The 14,558-nt window shown below is 38.7% G+C and overlaps 1 protein-coding gene across 2 annotated transcripts in view; it reads left to right on the top strand.

The window, feature by feature from the left end:
- Window positions 1–14,558, top strand: part of TEC (tec protein tyrosine kinase) — a 52,426-nt gene that overhangs the window by 24,704 nt on the left and 13,164 nt on the right. For both annotated transcript variants that reach the window (XM_026847265.1, XM_026847266.1), the window contains exons 3-5: window positions 11,047–11,148; window positions 12,127–12,208; window positions 13,783–13,911. In XM_026847265.1, coding sequence (XP_026703066.1) covers window positions 11,047–11,148; window positions 12,127–12,208; window positions 13,783–13,911 — 313 coding nt within the window. The remainder of the gene's footprint in view (window positions 1–11,046; window positions 11,149–12,126; window positions 12,209–13,782; window positions 13,912–14,558) is intronic.

Below are 14,558 nucleotides of genomic sequence, written 5' to 3'. Positions count from 1 at the left end.
CTATTTTTGACAAGCAAAAATTTAGCTAAAATTTTATTCTGACTTTTTCCAAATTGCTAATTTAATTTTGAAGGGAGTGTACGTTTGAAATTCAAGGAGGCATTTGTGGAAATTACTTCACATATGCATGGCCCTGGGTACATTTGGCCATTTTCTTTCAAAAGTGTCCTCACATCTTGCATATTCAACTTAAAATGCTCTGGAGTTTATTTTCAAAGATCTGGTGCATTCACACTTTCAACTGACACTGTTTGGAAAATCAAACCTTAGTGTTTATCTAGGAGTCCATCTTATCCCTGCAATTGGTAATACTTCAGTAAATATCAGCTGAACAGCTTTAATGGAAAGGAATATTCACTTTACAGCTCTACCAGTATGCCTGGTGACTGGTGTCCCCCAGTGCAAGTGCCTCACGCACTCCTTTGCAGAGTGGCTTACCTGCTGCAAAGAACAGCATTTTTTTATTCCTCTTGAGTTAGCCAACAGGACAGACCATGCAGAAATAGCATTCAAGCTACTGCATCCACCAGAGTGGTCCACCAGGTACTCTGGGTTTATCCTCTTTCTCCCTGTGTGGCAATAACTTTTACTGTTGTGAATTCTTTCACAAGGAATGGTCAGAAAATGTCCCTGAACTGTGAAAAAATGTTAGGGCAGTCGGATGGCCCTGACTGGAGCAGGCTTTCTGCTGCATTAACAGAATACTCGTGATAGCAGGTAACATGTACTTCACAAGTTTTAGTTAGATCATGCTGAAAGAGCAGCTTACTTGAATTAGAAGCGTCACCAGACTAGAGGTTTTTGCTCTAAATGGCACTTTAGGTAAGGGAAATTCTTTGAGATGAAAGCAAGATAATGAATGTAGGTGTTAAAGTACTTCTTGTCACTGGAGTAGTTGAGAGGAGCTGGTTTGCGCAAGTGAGACGTCCTGCTAGTTTGTTGGTTTGAAAATTTCATACTGATGTTTCGCATGAGTGTGGTGCTTCCACAGATCCAGTCATCATTTACAGATTATTATCAATGTGTGGACTGTTAGTGTCTTCATATCTATGGATATATAGTGTTCCCTTTCACTGTGGTATTTTTCTCTCTCTCAGCTTGCTTAGCAGTGACATTTTTTTGGTTTGAAAGTGTGCTGATGTGTGTGGCTTGGTTATTGTCCTCCCACATACAGTGTGGCGTGCTTTCATTAACCTTTCCAGTGCACAGAAACTTGCACTGACCTTAAGTATGAAGCGGATGAATATGAGCTCATGAAGGTGAAATTGCTTTAAGCTTTAGCATCCTTATTTGCTCATGTCTGCTGTATGGATTATAGTTTAGAGCAATAAAAGGCTCATATCCGATTTTGTGTTTTCAAAGGTATAGGCTAAATGCTGGTCCCTATGGTTACCCTGCGTGTGTTTGGGTGAATGGGGGTCTGTGGCGTTAAAGGGAGAAGGAAATGGGGGAGAGTCTGTGCTGCAGTACCCCATTATTTCTGGAGAGACTGCACAGAGGATATTGGGGTAGGCACAGCACTTATTTGTTAGTATGCAGAAGCCAGTTTCTTCCATGGAAAAGGCAAATAATAGGCCCAGAGGGAAAATGTTTGAGTCTTATTTAGAAGGTTTCTTCTGTGGAGTCAGGTAGAAGGCAGCTTTCTGATGAGCTGGTCTTGGGAGGTAGTGGTATTTGCCATCAGGATCAGACTTGTGTGAAAACTATCTTTCATAAACAGAACAACTGTTAAAACTAAAAAAAAACCCAAAACCAACACAACTGGATTTTTATTAAAAAAGTAGAAAATAACCTTGAATATTCATGGGGATTGATAATTTTGAAATTCCCTTCCTAAGTAAAAAAGATTCCCTGCAGGAGTTGTGTTTGGTTCTTGTAATTTGAAAAGAAAGATGACAGAAGCTACTGAAAATACCGTGGTGATATTTTAAGGAAGGAAAAATAACTTTAAAAGCTTTGGGGCCCATTCTAAAGCTGCAGGTTTCAGGGTAAAATTGTGTATCTTTATTGCAACACTAATATTGTGCAAATACTTCCTTTGGAGCATAACAGCATTAAGGATATCCTAGTTTCTTTTCTTTTTTTTTTTCTTTAAACAGAAGATTGTTGAGTTGATGGTTGGACTGGATGATCTTCAAGGTCTTTTCCAACCTAGATGATTCTGTGATTAATGTGTATTGGTTCTACTGCTGCTTATTCCTATAGTGCTTATCCTTTATTTTTAAGTTATTTAATTACCCCAATTTATATAGTTTCCTTAGTCATTACATAGGTGATTTAATTCTGTGTATAAATGAAAGCACAGTTCAGTATTAAATTGTTTCTGATTACATTAGAGAATTAATCAGCGGAGTAAGATAACTTCTGAAATTAGATTGGCACAGCCTTTTTTTTGTTCAAAGTCATAGCTAGTGATGATGGAGCCTTCTTAAAATACTTGCAAGTTTGTACAATAACTACTCGAGGTAGACCTGGAAGAGGACTGCGTTGGCTGCTGTTTCACCTCTAGGAAACAAAAGTGGGTATACACTTCTTTACACTTCCTACATGAATCATGGAGAAGTCGTGTAGCTTTACTTACTGGGGACGTGCCTTCACAACTGTCTGTGAGAGGTTGTGGCTTTACATCAGTTCAACTCTTACTGATTAGCAATTTTTAATGCAATTAAATACAGTTTTTCCCAGCATTGTCAGAAAAAGAATGAATCAAAACTTTTAAAGTGCAGTCAGGATAGGTGGATTGTTTAAAATGTGCGTGCACAAACATATGTGCTTTTATATATAGTGTTATATATATAAAGAAATTAAAGATGTAATGATTAACTTGTAACAGTGATTTTCAGCATGAATTATGTTGTAGAGCATGTATAACTATGTATTTACAAGGTATCCCACCTAGAATGGTGCCTGTCACGTGCATCCTGATAGAAGATATTGTTTGTACCTCTTATGAAAAACTAAAGCATAAAAATACATGATGGTGTAGAGGGCTTTTCAAAGTTCTTCACAAGATCTATATTTAAATGCTAACTCAGAATGAGTAGCCACTTTTTCTAATTTTATAATGCCTCTATATTGACTACAACTGCTTCTACAGATTAGCAGCATTAGGAAAATAGTTAATTTTAACTTCTTTCCTTTGCACTTGATTACATATAAATCAAGACAGACTTGGTAATCTGTAAATGATTGACTAATGGATACTCTTCAGGTGACTGTTTGTCAAGCAAACTTAGACATCTTTGTTGATATAACAAAACCTGTGTTGTTACTCGTAAACACAGATCCCTTTGCTCAGCTAGAGTAATATGGAATTGTGAGATATCAATCTCTGAGAGAGAGCAATGTGGGAAGCTGAGTCTTGCTTCAAGTAAACACACAGATGTAAAAATTTATATAAGATGTGTTATATTGATTCAGTTATTTTGTGATAGCTGCTAGTCCCCCACAACAGCAGTGAGCACTTAGAGCAAAAACCCAGTCCTACTGAGGAGCTGCTTATCAAAGAATAAAATATGCCAACAAGTGAGTAGAGACATGGTGCAAAGCAACCGTTGATGAGATGTTACTACAGATTAGTTGCCTAGACCTCTTTTGTATGGTAGCCTGGGGAAGATGAGGGTTGATCTAGGTCTGTATGTTTTTCTGAGCAGTGGCTAGCTATAGTAAGGAATCGGTTTTCTTTTAGGTAGATCAAACAGTAGGAATTAATTGTCAAAAATAGCTGCACATAAAGCTGATCAGCATTTTGAACTATCAAGGTGATTGAAAGAGAAGACTCTGTTCTGCAGCAAAGGCCCCAGATACCTCGTGGAAGGGGCTAAAATGAACCAGGAGGACAGCAACTGAGAGAATCTGAGAAGAAAAGTCTCACAGAGAGAGTCTGGGTGGCAGGTCTCCTGGAAAGCAGTAGATGTTGGCACTGGGAACCATGAAGCTCCATCCTTCCTGGTTGGTTTGTTCCAGTTACCTCCCTCACCCCAGATTCAGGAAAATTTTTTTTTTTAAATAATTTTTTTCCTCATAGGAGGAGCTACTGTATTGATGATGAATCAGAAAGACACCAAATATTGGCTGAAAACCCAAGAGAAAACAGATAACAGTAGGCACAGCTGGGGAAGTTTTAAGCAGGTGCAAGTGAAAGCTGCTCAAATCAGAGAAATAACAAAGGAATTAGTGTGAATGGACACAGCTTAACTGATGCATGGGGGTGCTTGCTTGAAAAGAGCAAGTTATAAAGAACTTTAGTTATGTTGCAGTAATGATGCCCTATTCTCTATAATATCTATCAAGAGAAAAGTGATACAAAATGAGAAATTGCAGTAATTACCTTTCTGGAAGAATTTTGATGTTTGAGTTGGGACAAATTAGACATAGTTGAAAAGTGTAGGTTGTAGTTGCTGAGACGCTGACAGGGCATTGATAAGAATATTTACCTTATGACTAGACAAAGGAATTGCTGGAAGATAAATTCTGGAAGGCTACAGAAGGCCTAGTTTTAAGAGTGCAGAGACGAAGCTGTAAAACTGTAAATTGTGAAGGTAATTTCCAGAAAAGTGCTAGGAAAAACAGGCTTATTGGATGTACCTGGAAGATACAAAATTGCACATCAGACAACAAAGATTTGACAAGAACCAAAAATAAAAAAACCCTTCACTTGTCTATGTTCTTTCTGCCACAGGGTAACAAGTGTCATGGCTATCAGCAAAACAGCAGATATCCTGTGTTTTTGTTCCAGTAAGGGTTTTTTGACAAGGTTGTATGAGACATTTTCAAATGTCAGCATTAGAAATGACGTATATAAACCTCTTGTAAGTCTGATTACAGAACACATGGGAAACTGGTATAGTGTTCAGCTGGCACTGGTGGCTTGTTTTCAGATTGGAAGACTGTCTTGAATAAGGTGTCCTGTCTTGTATTTCAGTATTTTCACTAGCGTTATTGTTGCTGAAATAGAAGTTTGATGAGTTCTCGGGTGACATAAAGCTTGAAGGAGCTGCAAGCATCTGGAAAACAAGTCTAGAAATGGAAGTGGTATATTGGGATTAGGTGTGTGGTGCGTTTTTTTGTTTGGCTTTTTTGTGGAATGTGATTCAGTATGTGTAGGTGCAAAAGGTAAAAGTTGAGGCAGGAATATTGAAATGTTCAAATGTGGAATGGCAATAAGTAGCTAAGTGTCAGGCTGTCCCCAGCAAAACCTGGGTGACAGGATAGTGAATCATAAGCTGGATATGCATCAATGATACTGTGTTGCTGTGAAAAAGGCAAATGTAACATTAGGATGAATAAACTGGAATGTAAATTTTTGCAATCTAATGATAAGGCATCAGCTGCAGTGCTGCGTTTGGATTGGGGCAATAAGTTTCTTTCAAGAAAGATGTGGACCTATCTGTGAGATTCGAGGCAGGAACAGCAGGAAGAATGAGGTTCCCAAGAGCCTGGACTGTGATGAAGGGTTGGTGGGGCAGCAAGTGTTTACAGCAGAGAGATGAACTGGTGATGAACAGGAATCTTCAAAGGCAAAAAGTCCCTCAGCTCTGTACTCATGGACTCCATCATCTGAACCTTGAAAGAGTAGGTAAAGCAGCTGGTTCCTTGACTAGGCAACCTCTTGGGTCCTGTCCTGAGGCTCTGGTCACTTGCCTGTGATGCCCGTGGACTTCTTGTTTCAAGTTGTCTCAGTCCAGTTCAGACAGCATGAAGGCGGGTAAGAGGGGTGGCTGAATGAAAGGTGTCATTCACCCTACAGACAGAGCGATGGCTCCGAGAGGGGAGAATACACGGCACAAATGCTACAGCTGGGCTGGCCAGGCTGGGAGCTCTGTGAGGACTTCACAGAAAACCAGGAAGAGGAGATTTGTCTGAAAGAATCTGAAGCTACGTGCTAGTTATTTTGAAAGCTGAAAGGTGGTGGATGATTTAAGGCCTGATACAGGTGGAGGCCTGGCTGGTTTATCCTGTGTCCTTTATTTACATTGCTGTCTTATGTGATTGCAGCAATATATCCTAACTGTAATTGCGTACTTTTGACTACCTCTCAATTGCAGAAGAGTAGATTATGGAAAATGCATTATAGTCATGGTTAGGAAGTTGCATTAGTGCTACTATGGAAAATTTCTTTTTGTGCTTTTTGGTCACTCCTGTGCTGGTGGTTGGCATTTGCTGAGCAGCCAGACTGTGGTAAAGGATGCTTGAGTTTCCTGTGTTGCAGGACAAAGTTTAAGACTTTTTCCTTCTCATTTATGTTTGTATTTTTTTACCTCTTGAAATTCTTCCCAAGAGTCAGATCAGGCTAGATTAGAACAATAATTGCCTCTTGCTTTTTATCTTGATTCTAGCCATTTTGGAAAGGTGAATAGAAATACATGATACTTGTCTTAGAAGAATAATTTTTAAAATGAATTGAAAGGAGGCAGGGCATTGTTCAACATATATGACATAATGGAAAATAAGGGGATGGAAAATCTGGCCATCTAACAACTACAGTAATTGTATTTGCATAATCAGTAATTGCTTGGGTAAAAATGCCTCTCAAGAAGGAACTGCAGCAGTATCCAGTGCTTCTTATCGCTAAATGGCAATGCTATTTAATAAAAAAACATAAACAAAAACCCAAACCCAAACAACAAAACAACCAAACATGCAAAAGCACCTTTACATATGGCTTTAGAACATATTTTACCAGAGAGTTTCTCTACAGGGGGTGTTAGGTTAGCCAGTCTTTTCTGAGGTTTTGTAAAATTATGGAGCGGCTCCATAAAAGGAGATGTCAGTAATGCTAAGACCTTCTATACTCGTGAAAACACAAGTCACATGCTAATGACATCAGGATTTCCTTCATGGGGATAAGCATCGGAGAAAGAAATAGTATGAACAATAGAGAGAGCATGGGCAAGACAAAGTCTAGCTATTTCTTGACAGCCAGGCTGACTTCTGCGTGTTTGCAAATGGCATGTCCTTTGTGTGGTTTACCCTCTTAACCCCACTTCTGAGGGTAAGAAGCACAATATCTTCATCAGCAAAGAGGAAATACACTGAAGAAACATTTTATCTGATAGTGAGAATATGAGTTTCTTAAATTCTAAAGCTACTATATTAGCAGAGGACTAAGTAATTCCAAGTGTACAGAGGATGAGCTGTTTGATTGTATGCTTATCTAATGTTTAGATATTTCTTGTCTTCCTGTATTGTATTATTTTTTAAAAGGAATTGTGTCATCATATATTTGTTCCATATCTGACAATGTAGGTCTAGTGTTATAACTTTTTGATATTACTGTCTTGTATGTTAAATAATAGGACCAGCTTATTCTTTTTGCGTTGCATGGAAACAGGATTTGTTGCCTGGACTGGCCATCCTCATTGTGAGCAAGGAGCAGGGCTTCTGAAACTATAAATAAAAGTTTTTGAAGCATAGGAAAGTATGAAGTACATATGGCATTTTGCATTTTGAGAAGCTTTGTGTAGTAGTTTCTGTATAGTCACTTCCCTTTTGTTATTTTCAGCAAAAAGACACATTTGGAAAAAACCAAACATACAACCTTTAGTGTGACTTTGAAGCACGTATTTTTATCTGTTATCCTTGCTGGGATATTTATTACTGTTCTAACCATGTTTCCTTCTGTAGCCTCCCTCTAGAGGCCTATATTTATCTTCAGAAAAGGGGTGGACCAGCTTTGATAGGTCCCTTGGGTTCACTGGCCTGTGATGTTTCCAAATCCTCTGTGAGTACTTGTGTCCTGTTCAGACAGTATGCGTGAATGTGCAGGTGAAATACTACTAGTTCTACAGTGAATCTAGCCTTTTTCTACTATGTTAGCCATTTTCCACCTCCAAAAACAACCATGAAAAATGTCCCACTGCCTCCTATGGTTTGACATTGTGTAATTAGCCATTGTACTAATTTTGTCTTTTTGTAGCAGAGGTCGCTTGTTTGAGAGAGTGTTTGTGGGTGGATTTCTCATAGCTGGCTCATGCTTGCATGTCTGCTTCCCAACTACTTCAGGGCTTGAGCTCTCCCTTGATTTTGCATTTTATGTCTGCTGTTTGCCTGGGTCTAGAGCAAACAGTTTGACATGCGGAATAAAGGCAACACAATCATGGTGTACAAGATGTTCCACTGTAAAGGGAAATCATTGAGGTAGGGAGGGGAGAGGAATTGCAGTTGTCTTTTTAGCATTTTTCTGGAGTCATATCTTCCTGTTCCTGTGCCCCTTGGTTTAATAGGGAGAAATGCTGATCTAAACACAGCTGCACACCTGAGAATTTGAAGGCTGCTGGCCACAAATAACTGTTGCTTCTGATGCAGTCTGAGACACGTCTGGAGCAGTATATTTTAATTTAATTTCACACATATAAGCTTTTTTTTTTTTCATCTGTAAAATATGCAAAGACAGAAAAATCTCTGACATTAGGCTTAATTTGTTGTATTGGATTGCAAGGTGGGTCAACTCTGAGTTGTCTTAATTTAGCATCTCATGGTGAAGCCAACTGAACCAACTTAAATCATCAAAGGGAAGACTTAGGAAATAAGATTACCAGAATGGTGTGCTGTGTATCAGGAGGTTTGCTTTATTATTTTCCCAGATGTTAATTGATTATCTTGTTTGGATTCCTGTCCTTGGTCCTACTGGCACATGTATGCTCCTTTTGAGCATTCACTGAATGCCAGAATTGGCGTGACAGCCTCTGAGTCTTGGAGGAGAGGGGCATTCAGAAAAAGTAATAAAGCCTGTTCCTTTAAGGAATTTCTGTCATTCCAGGTAAAATAACCCAATGCATATTGTGTCTTTCTGTCCCACATGCTCAGTTAACCAGTAGATGGGATCCAAGCAATATACATGTACCCCCAGGGGACACAGAAGGCTGGATAGATACATTTCAGAGGTGGCAAGCATTTTTTCTTCTTTGTATATTGTTGTGCCAAAAAAAAAAAAGACCTGGAGAGGTGTCTTCAACACATTTACGTGGAATGTTGAATTCTGTGCTTTGTGGAAAAGCACATCTTGTTTGAATCCTCCCGTTCTGCATTGACTAACCTGTCAGCCCTGAAGCTGCTAGGCCTGCCATGCAGTGACAGAGAGGGAGAAGCAGTACTTGCTGCTGTACCATGTGTTGTAAATTTAATGTTTGGCATTTGCATAAATCTATATTTTACTTTAGGCAATTAAAGTTAAAGGGGATACCATAAAATAAACAGAAGACTTAAAATTATTTTTTTGATCAAAATTTCAAGGTTGCATACTTGGTGCAAATTATTTTTTCAACATAACATGATATAGCTTTGTAATACAGCTCGTGGTAATGTTTGTGGTTTGACTTTTAATGGTTCACTAAAATGCCTAATTTTTTTTTTTTTTACCCCCAATTTAAAAAAGCCCCTTATTAGGGCTTCTCTTTGTTTTTTTTTAGGTTTTGGGTTTTTTTCTGATGTTAAATAAGTTACAGCTTTATCTGAACTTAGTTCCTGTCATTCTTCCTGATGCTGACCATGACATGCATGAATTCTTCATGCATGTTTTCTCTGCTTGCTTTCTTCATAACAATATACATAAGAGACGGACTACTAAATGTATTTTAAGTGCTGATGAAACTTTCATGTTTTCCTTGGGTAGTAACTATTGTGTTTCTAGGGTGGTGAAATCATGGCAGCTATATTTGAAGTTGCTCTTTGCTTCTGTTTATAAGACTATGTTTTCAGTTGCTTATGATTTTGCCAGACTTTTGCTATTTGGGCTGAAATTTCTGTCCTCAGGACAGAAGAGGGCAGCCATGTAATGATTGGAGGATCTCAATTCAGTAATTACTGATTATTTCCACATTGTGTGAACAGTGTCCATCTTTCATAAGCTGCATTCTGGACTGGATGTTCTTAGCAAGTCAAAATTTTTGATGTGGAGTAATTCATAACCAGCCATGAGTTGCTGCCATTCTTGTTTTGTTCTGGATTCCAGTAGAAATTTCCTTTCCTATTAGAGACTTGGTTCTCCTAAAAGTGAGCAGAGACCCTATACAATCTCCATAGATTCATCATCATTTTGCTCTCAAAAGTGTATCATTCACGTGTTTCCCTTTGCCCTGTAGTAGAGCACATTGTACATTTCTCTTCTGGGCTTTAATTTTTAGCCTCTTCTTCTTCAGATAAAGGAAAATGGTTTAGAACAATTCTTTCAGAAACAGCCACCTTAAAAAAGGTCTACTTGTGTGCAGACTTCATTGTTATTGTGTACTGCTTTTTCATGTGAACTGAAGCCCAGTACATGCCACCTCCAGTTATGGGCTGTTCTTCCACGGAGCTTCCTCTCTGAAGCGTTGAACTACTATGTATTTCCATGCATTGTTAATTTGGGCAGCGCCTTCTGAGCACTGTGGACACTCCTTTCCTTCTTTAAAATCTTCATAATTATAAATTTAGGTGAGCCAAATTTTCTCAGATGTCTGTGCTTTTGACCTTGCTACTTAAGGGCTTCTGGTAGCTTTGGTCGAAGAGGTCCCTTCAACACAGACCCCATCTTGGCCCAAGGATGGGTTTCACCTCTGTCTTCTGCTTCCTGCCTCAGCATGAACTTGTGATGCCCAGTTTCCCTGGAAACTTGGTGAAACGCAGCGGTAGCCACAAAACAGTGGGAGCTCCTCAGCAAGAGAATGAGGGATCATATGTGATGTTGCATTGACACCCATTTTACTCATCAGTTTTAATCATAATTTAAAATCAGCAAGGGGGAAGCCTGCCTTCATCTGTATTCGGGTGGGGTTTTTTTTTGTTTTTTGTTGGTTTTTTTTTTTGTAAAGAGTAGATTAAACCTATGATTACAACTGATTGGAAACTATATAGAAAGAAGTGGTACTTTGAGTAAGCAGTTTTATTGTACTTTGTGCTCTTGCACCAGCGTAGACCTTTATACACGTGCTCTCTCATTTTCAAATGACTTCTGCATTTAAAGCAATATAGTATCATAAATGGAAATCAACAAGTCTGCTGAAAAAAAAAAAAAAATTAGGTGGATCTCTTATATTTTATATAATGTTTTTTGCTTTTGTCTTTTAGAAAAAGTACAGAAAAGGATCTGTGGATATTTCAAAGATTAAATGTGTAGAAGTTGTAAAAAGTGATGGTATTAGTCCCTGTCAAAACAAATATCCATTTCAGGTATGTTCCTTTTCTATAAAATATATAAATAACAGGGCTCTTTTCAATGGTGCCAAGCCATTTGGATGTAACTTGCTTGAAATTACTGTCATTTTTAAATACTGAGCCTGTTCTCTGTCTCTTTCTGTGGGAGGTGGTTCAGGATCAGTGATTAAATCCCAATGCCAACAAACTTTGCTCCCCCTGCAGTCCCCTCTCTTGGGAGTTGTGCCTCATGCACTTGGTCTTTTTCTTTTCCTCACCCTCTCTGCTTGGGTTTTGATTGGAAAGTGCCTTGTGTTGGTCTTCCTCCAAAATGGGTTAGCTTGCAGCCGATTTTCCCTGTCTTCATTCTTTCACATTAAATTAAATTTCCATTAAATTATATAGGAATCAGAAAATGCTTTTTATTCTATTGTGAACTGAATGGAAATAAACACAGAAACCAATGTGCTTAGAGAGTGAAAAGAAAAATACGGAAGGTCAGATGCTGTACCTGCTTACAAGAGAGGGAATTGTTGGAGTAATGGTGAATTGCACTGCCGGAGAGGGCTCTCTGGCTCCTTTCTCCAAGGGCAATTCTTGCTTTCCACCAATACAAGGAGTGAAGGAAGAGAAAGCAAGAATCATCTCAGAGCACCACAGAATCACAAGCAGTTATGAAATGGCTGGGAACAAAGGATATCTGATTATGAAATTGCGTTAGAAATTAAATTGAACCGTTTTTAGAAAACGCACAGTGAAGAATGAATGAAGCAAAGCATGAAGCAAACATTTTAAGGATTTCTCTCAAGATCATATACCATTACAAAATCCTTCCTTATTCTATGAAAGTGTCATATATGAGTAGTAAACCCTAATAAACTTTTCCCAGTTTCTGCACTTTGTGCCTGAGTACACTAATTTTGCTAAATGTAACAGTGATCTGTTTCCTGAGGAATAAAAAAATGAATATTACTAAGTGAATGTATTTTGATTATTTCTTTTTCTGCCCTCCAGGTTGTATATGATGCTAATACACTTTATATTTTTGCACCAAGTGCACAAAGCCGGGATCAGTGGGTGAGGAATCTGAAAGAAGGTAATGGAAATTGCTCATGCTTAACATCTGACATATAGAGGTACCTTTACTTGAGCTGTCTGGCTGGGTTGGACTTAACTTGCTTCTGTGTTTTGGATTTGTGGCCAGCACAGTGTTGAAAATGCCAGTGTTTTAGTGGCTGATCAGTGCTTGCACAGCATGGAGGCTTTGCCTTTTTCCCCCTCTGCCTCTGTAGTGAATAGGCTCAGGGTGGGCAAGAGGCTGGGAGGTGACACAGCTGGAACAGTGGACCTGGACTGACCAAAGGGATATTCCAGGACATATAACATTGACCTCAGCAACAAAAACTGGTGTAGAGGAAGATGGGGGTTGGGGTTTTGGCTTTCGTATTGGCTGTTGCTTAGAGACTGGCTGGACATTGGTCTGCTTGTGGAAGATGGTGAACAATTGCCTTTCCATCACTTTTGCTTTTTTTTTTTTTTTCCTTCTTTATTTTGGCCTTTTGGCCTTTTATCTCAAGCCACAAGTTTTCTTCTCTGCCTCTTTCTGTTCTTCTCCTGCTGGGTGGGGAGTGGGAGAGTAGCTGTGTGGATGCTTAGCTGCTGGCCTGCATTAACTCACAATAAGCTAGAAAAATAAAATGGTAGAGCTTCTGTTGCATGTATCCACTGTTTTTTATTTTTTTTATCAGGCCAGCTCATCGTTTGTGTACACAGCATGTGATAACAAGTACTGGGAATATCAAACACCAAACTGATTTAATTTGATTTGTAAAGTCAAGCTGCAATCAGAATTTGACTCTCTGCTTTTGCATCATGTGTAAATTATCAAAAAGCTTATTCAAGCTAGTTAATGACATCACTCAAAAGTTTTGTTTGAATGTCGCTCTATAACACTGCAGGCCTTAAACTGATGTAAAATGACAGGAGGCATCTCCACTGAGATGTGATCTGATTAATGCTATCATAGAGAGTAAAGATTTTTGTTTTTTTTCCAAGAGCCTCTTAATGCTCCCTGCCACTATCAAATGCTCAGATGAGTTGCAGGTGGTCTGTAAAGAAATAATTTCTGGACTGGGGACCACAGAACAGGGAATAACCTCTGAAACTCAGCAAGCCCATGGGATTGGGAGTAAGGAGCCTTTGAGACCAAACACGGGCATTGTGCCATGTACTACTGGTAAATGTCAGCTATCATTACTTCCAGAACACTATTTGTAGAGGAAATTGAGTCACTTGCAGCAATAACAAAAAGAAAAGGGGCAGGAGAGCCCTCAGGGCCTTCACAGCTGCCTGACTGATTTGCAGGGTGCAGGTGGGTGCCTGAGTCTCCTTTTGTGGATGCACCAAACCCTTGCTGAGGTGGCCAGTTTAGGCAGGGAGTAGCACTCTTCTTCTGGAATCAAGTCATATATTGTTCTAAAAATATTCTGTACTATCATTGTATCACTGCTACGTAAACTTGCAAGGAGGTCCTTAAGAAAAGCGATGCTAAAGTAAGGACAAGTGGAAATTATGCCTCAGGTCAAAGATATTGTAATAGTTATTAAAAAGGGCCCTCTTGCAGGTTGGTTTTTTTTGTGTGTATCTTTCAATATATACTTTTTCTTGTAGAAATAAAGAACAACAGCAATATAATGATAAAATATCATCCTAAATTCTGGACCGAGGGAATTTATCAGTGCTGCAGACAGACAGAAAAATTAGCACCTGGTTGTGAAAAATATAATCTTTATGAAAACAGTAAGTATATATATTTTCATATGAAGTTGTTTTGGCATATTTTTCTGCTTTTTTATATGATCCTGTCATCACATCTGAATGCCCTAGATATTTATAGAGCATAGTCAATCGTTGATACTGTGTCTAAAGTAAATAAAAATGTTTGTTTCATTTCCAAGCATTTTGTAAAAAAACATAAAAGCTCGTAAATTGTTCTCACAAAAACCTTTAGAGAAAGCTGAAAGTAATCATTGAGGTTGCGGATTTTCACATGGTTTGTTTTTCCCATCTGAAACTTACTTGACCAAAGTTTTACCTCAGGCTAAGGATAAAACCTTATGGTGAAAAAGATTCAGCTAGAAATCCTTGCTAGGTCTTCAGTTTTAATAAATAACCTCTACATACCCATGGAAAAGAATAACCATGTTGTTTTCAGTGTTATTACACCAGTGTAAAGATGATACAAGAAGGCTTACTGTATTTATAGATACAGTACTGAATTTGCTTAGAGATTTGTAAATGTCTGTATGCTGAACCTGGATGAACTGTGACTTCTGTAGGCACTTGCATCTTCCAGCATCCAAATCACAGGTTCTGCTGTTCAGCATCAGATGCTGTAGCATGCCAAGATGTGCAAGTGTGACCCTCACTGCAGTACTGTCCTACAT

Source organism: Athene cunicularia, assembly GCF_003259725.1.
Source record: "Athene cunicularia isolate RWA chromosome 4 unlocalized genomic scaffold, athCun1 chr4_part1, whole genome shotgun sequence".
Classification (NCBI taxonomy): Eukaryota; Metazoa; Chordata; class Aves; order Strigiformes; family Strigidae; genus Athene; species Athene cunicularia.
The sequence above is the reverse complement of the archived record's forward strand: the minus strand, read 5'-3'. Positions and strand labels throughout refer to the sequence as shown.